Source organism: Microcebus murinus, chromosome 15 (assembly GCF_040939455.1).
Source record: "Microcebus murinus isolate Inina chromosome 15, M.murinus_Inina_mat1.0, whole genome shotgun sequence".
Lineage (NCBI taxonomy): Eukaryota > Metazoa > Chordata > Mammalia > Primates > Cheirogaleidae > Microcebus > Microcebus murinus.
The window spans coordinates 41,633,665-41,639,664 of record NC_134118.1 but is presented as its reverse complement, the minus strand read 5'-3'; the positions used below and the strand labels follow the sequence as shown (position 1 = coordinate 41,639,664).

Below are 6,000 nucleotides of genomic sequence, written 5' to 3'. Positions count from 1 at the left end.
CTTCCTGACAGGATTATGTTTGATAGATCTAATTTCCTGAAGTGTTTTCAAAGATGTGGGCATTTTGATTAAAAATACTCTCACAAAACTTTCCAGGCATCTTTTTAAGGGATCTTAAAATTAACTTAAGAAGACACTATAGCAAAAAGTGATTATAGAAAAGGCTTCTGAGGAAAAAAATAAGTATTTGTTATTTGGATTTAGGACTTCAAAGCTAGAATTGTTCTTATAAAAAGAAAAATAAGCTACTTTTTAAATAGAGTGAAATGAGATGGACTATTTGTAATATAAATGGTTAAAGAAACACTTTACCCCAAAGTAGGAGAATTTTTTGCCTTTAATACATTTTCTTGTTAAAAAATACACACATACATATTCATGTATATGGAAAAGATTTAAACAATACAGATGTATATAAAATAAAGAGTAAAATTGCCTCCACTCCCATTCCCTAGAGACAATCATAGTTCATATTTGGGTTCAGATCATTTAAGATCTTTTTTCTACACACATATAAATATAATTACAAATTGCACAACTACATTAAACAACAATATGATTGAGCTGAATCTATTCTATAGCCACTTGATCCTTTTTGTTTTATTTTTTTTAAGTCAAGTTTATTGAGTTATAATTTGTATAGTAAACTTTGCCCTCTTTATGTATACAGTTCAATTAGCTTTGACAAATATGTGAAAATGTGCAACCACCACCACAATGAAGATATAGAACATTTCCTTAACTCCCAAAAGTTTCCTCATGTCCTTCTACAGTGAATCCCCTCCCTTCATACCCAGCTCTTGGAATCTACTGATCTGATTTCTGTTCTGTAGTTTTGCCTTTTCCAGAGTGTTGTACAAATTGAATTTTTGTGATTATCTTCTTTTCTTGGCATAATGCCTTTTGGGTTCATCCTGTTGTTACATTTATCTGCAGTTGCTTTCATGTTATTGCTGAATTGTATTTTATTCTATGAATGATTATACCACAATTTGTTTATCCATTCAACCATTCATGGAAATTTAGGTTATTTCCAGTTTTTGACTACTATAAATAAGACTACTATAAATATTCATGTATGGGTCTTTGTATGGCCATATGTTTTTTATTTCTTTTGGGTAAATACCTAGGAGTGGGGTTGCTGGGTCATACGGCATCTGTTTAAGTTTAGAAGGAACTGCTGAATTGTTTTCCAAAGCAGCCATATATTGATAATTTTGCATTTCCATCAGTGATTTTGAGAGTTCCAGCTGCTCCAAGTCCTTGTCAGCTCTTGGTATTGTCAGACTTTTAAATTTTAGACATTCTAGTAGGTGTGTAGTAATAGTTCACTATGGTTTCAATTTGTGTTTCTCTAATGAATAATACTCTTGAGGATTTTTTGCTATATGTATATATATACATATTCTTTGATATATGTATATCTTCTTTGGTGAAATGCCTGTTCAAATCTTTTGCCTCTTTCTTAAATTACATTCTTCATCTTATCTTTGAGATGTAAAAGTTCTTTACATATTGTCAATAGAAATCCTGTATCAGATAGGTATTTTGCAAATATTATCTACCAGCCTGTGACTTGTCTTTTAATTTTAGCATTGTCTTTAGAAGAGCAGATATTTTGAATTTTGATACTATATTAATTTTTCTATTTTGGTTTGTGAATTTTATCTCCTAAGTAATCTTTGACTAACTTAAGATCACAGCAATTTTTTTTTTTTACATTTTCTTCTAGCAGTTTCATAGTTTTAGCTCTTACATTTAGGTCTAGACTATAACTTGATTTTACTTCAATGATATACCATGGACATTATTCCACATCAGTACATTAAACTTTACCTCACTCTTTTTAATGACTACATATTATATGTAGTATGAATGTACCATAATTTAATTAGCCATTCCCAAGTTAATGAATATTTAAGATGGTTCCAATTTCCCAATATTACAGATGATCTGTGATGAGAATCCTTACATGTAAATATTTATGCACTTATCTGAAAAGTTTTGAAGAAAATTTTTCTAGAAATAGAAATGTTAACATTTTTAACATTTTGATAAGTACTGCCAAATTGACCTCACAAAAATCTTTGCCAGTTTTTACTCCTATTAATAACATATGAGATTGTGTCTTAGTCCATTTTATGCTGCCATAACAGAATACCACACACTGGATAATTTATAAGGAACAAAATTTTATTGGCTCACAGTTCTGGAGGCTGATAAGTACAAAATTGAGGAGCTGGCAACTGGCAGTACACTTCTTGCTGTGTCATTCTATAGCAGGGCAAAGAGTGGGCAAGAGAGAGAAAGAGAAGGAATTTGCAGCCTCAGGCCCTTTTATTGGCATTAATTGGCATTAATCCATTCTTGAGGGTGGAGACCTTGTGGATGAAGGTAGAACTCCACCTTCCAACACTGTTGCCTTGGGGATTACGTTTCCAACACAGGTACTTGGGGGATATACATTGTAGCAGAGTATCCTTCATCCTAAACACTAGTCACACTAGATATTTTCAATCTTTTAAATTTTTATTAATTTGATTAGTGGAAAATGATCTCTTATTGCTTAGTTTGGAGTTGCTGTATCGTATGTCTTATATTTAACTTTTTGAGGAACTGACACACTGTTTTCCATAGCATTTGTGCCATTTCAGATGCCCACCAGCAATGCATAGGTGTTCCAGCTTGGCCATCTTTTACTATATCACTTGTATTTTTTCTTCTCTAAATTGACTATTTGTATCTTTTGTCCTTTTTCCTACTAGGTTATCTTTCTTTTTCTTCTTCTTTTCCTCCTTTTTTTCTTTTTTCCAGAAATTATCTATATTTTATGTGCATTAGCTTTTTTTGTTGCAAATTCTTCTCTTGCTCTATTCATTTGTCTTTTAACTTTGTTTAATGAGTTTTTCAGTTTATCGATCTTTTCAACGTACTCCAATGGGTTGTAGTGGTTTATTATGCATCGGAATTTGATTTCTTATTTAGGAAGGTGTTTTCCAAACCAATATTAGAGAAACATTCCCTGCTGTTTAATTCTGGTATATTTATAGTTTAATTTGATTTGATGATGTGAGATAGGAAACACATTGGGAATATTGTACTTGTAGAGATAACCAACGTTCTCTGAACATTCATTATGCAGTCCAACTTTTTCCCATTGTTTTGAAATACCTCCTCTATTATTACCAAATTTTTATATATAATTTAGACTATTTCTGAATGATCTTTTCTGTTTCATTGAACTATTTGTTCCTGACCAGTATCACCCCTTGAAATGAATTTTGCTAGCAAACCCATGAAAGTTCTGGGAAAAAAAGACCTGGTGGTCACCACAGAAAGTGTATTCTCAGAGACTTTCCTTAACCACCTTATTTCTCCATCTCAATATTTTGTAAGCCTGAAGACAGACATCTGGGGTTGCTTTAAAGACAGAAACATAGTTCAATTCTAATTTTAGGACAAAATCTGTGGAAATCTATGGGTACTACAAAAGATCATTAAGGAATCAGAGATGCTGTGAAAATTGGTTCTATTGATTGAATAAACAACACAGGAAAACACTTTCTCTTCCATATACCTTTTCTATTGTTTTTTGGTATTTGCATTAGATCACGCTCATTGCATTGATGCATTGAGTCATCTCCTTGGGCAGAGTGCTGATGTTTCACTATTATGTGGAAAGTAGAATGACTCCATACACTGTAGTATTCTAGGGTGAATCTCCACCATGCAATCATGGAGCATTCGAAGGAACCATATTTAAAGTGTATACTGACCAAGGTTAAATGGGAATAAAAGTCTTTATTGTTGGTAATGTACTTCATTCATGGATTCCCCTAGACCTGCAGATTACCAGAAATTATACATACATGTAACCACATCTGCTGTAGCAACTGTATTTTTTTAATTTGCAAGACATTAAAAAGGCTTGTAAGACTGAAGGATTTTCTTAAACTTCTTAAACTGACATGGGTACATAAGTTTGATTATGTATGATCAGCTAAAATTATCATAAAATATACTTTTATACAGGTAAAGCAAACTGTTTTGAGCAGTACTTATCACTGTGATAGTCTTTATTGCTCATAGTCTTTCTACCTATATTGAAGTGTCCCTTAAATTTTAGTATATATTATCCTGAATTGATTCAGCGTGAGAGATTTCCTTAAGCTTGTAATTATTTCCTCATTAGAAACAAATTACATTTTGATTCTATGATATCACTGTTTCCTGTGGAGTAGTGGATAAAAGAGTAAAAATTTTAGTTTATTTTGTAGATAACTGCTGATATTTCTAGGCACTTATGGTATATTTAATTTTCACAGATTTAGATGATTTGGATTAAATTTGTAGTAGTATACTGCAATATAAAGTATGATAAAACATAATCATAGTTTTATTATAACTCTACTTATATTATTTGTAACATGCTCCTATTTATTATAAATATTGAAGTCTAAGGTGACATGATATATTTCTTCTTGCTTCAGTGTTGAGTCAAAGCTGCTTTAAGTTTCATTTTTTTTGGTTATCTGGAAATCTGAAATAGAATAAATTATAAAATTAATTTTTACATTGGGCTAGAAAGTAAAAAAACACTTGCTCTGAAAGATATTTTCCTTTCTATAATTTTCAGACATAGCTTAAAGATTAAAAACACTTAACCTTATATGATATTTGAAAGTAAATCTGTGATTTTTTTAAAAAAAATCAGTGTTTCAGTATTAGCTTTTCAAGGGCTGGATGAAACTACTCTTCTTGTGTTTAGAGAATAAGATTATAATTAGTTTCTTACACAAAGTGAGTACTTAATAGAAACTTTTTATTTGATTTAATCATACCCGCCGAGTTCTTCCACATGTTCCGAATTTTGAGATACATCTTCTACTGTTGAGCTTGTAAACTCTCCTAAAGAAAAGAGATGTATAATTTTAATAGTTTTTCATGAACACAGTTTATAATTCATTTGAACTGGAACCTGAGAATCCCTTTTCCAGGATATCTATCTATCCTTATCACCAGGGCAGATTCTATTGCCCAAAGATTGCCACAGCAGTATCTCCCACTCCACTTATTCCTCTATTTTATGACCCTGTCAATCCCCCATGAAGAAGCAAAATCTAATTTCCTTCTTCAAATTAGGCTAGCCTTAAGAATCTTTTGTAATCAACAGAATGTGGAAGAAGTGACCGTATGACTTCTGAGACTAGGTCAGAAAAGGCTATGCAGCCTCCACCTCATTCTCTTAGGATGCTTTGGAGGAAGCAAGTCACTATGTAAGTCCTAACACCTTGAGACTGTCACTCTGGAGAGGTCATGTATAGATGCTCTGGGAAGACAGTCCCAGCCAAGCCCAGCCTTCCAGCCATCCCAGGCAAGCCTCCAGCCTGTGAGCAAAGCTGTCTTTGACCCTCAAAATCAGTCCATCTGTTAGCTGAGTGCTACTTAGTGACCTCAATTACTGTCCAGCCAAGCCCTGGACACAAATTCCTAACCCACAGAATTCTTATGATATAATAAAATGGCTACTGGAAAGGCCAACTTTTGGGGATAAGATGACATGTTAAAACAATACTCAAAAGGAAAATTAATTTGGAGAGCAACATAAAGCATGTAAACAATAAAGTCAAATATGTGAAGTTTATATATAATATATAAATAGCCATGTTAATTTGTTACTTAACTTTCTTATCTGTCCTTTTACTCTTGGCTTGAATCTACTGGAAGTAATCTAATAAGATGGTCTTTATTCCTGCTTATGACAGGCCGCAGTCAGGTACCTCCTCTTATTTCCTGTATTTTATTTTTATAAGACTCTCTGCATTTCCTATTCTGTTCCCATCTTCTATCCACTGCAACTCCTGAAACATTTCCACTGTGCCCTTTGGAATATTTTGTCCATTGTTTCACAAAATAACACATATCCTCACCCTATTTTCTGAAATTCCTTTTACTTTTTTGCTCTAACAGAAACCTGGCTCTTTGAAGATACAACCAGCT

At 32.6% G+C, this 6,000-nt stretch overlaps 1 protein-coding gene across 1 annotated transcript in view; it reads right to left on the bottom strand.

Moving 5' to 3' along the window:
* Window positions 1–374: 374 nt before the first annotated feature.
* TTC29 (tetratricopeptide repeat domain 29) overlaps window positions 375–6,000 on the bottom strand; it is a 198,783-nt gene continuing 193,157 nt past the window's right edge. Inside the window, exons 12-13 of the mRNA XM_012783760.2 lie at window positions 4,842–4,908; window positions 375–4,540 (exon numbers count right to left, since the gene is read on the bottom strand). Of these exons, the coding sequence (XP_012639214.2) occupies window positions 4,516–4,540; window positions 4,842–4,908 (92 nt within the window). The 3' untranslated portion in view covers window positions 375–4,515. The remainder of the gene's footprint in view (window positions 4,541–4,841; window positions 4,909–6,000) is intronic.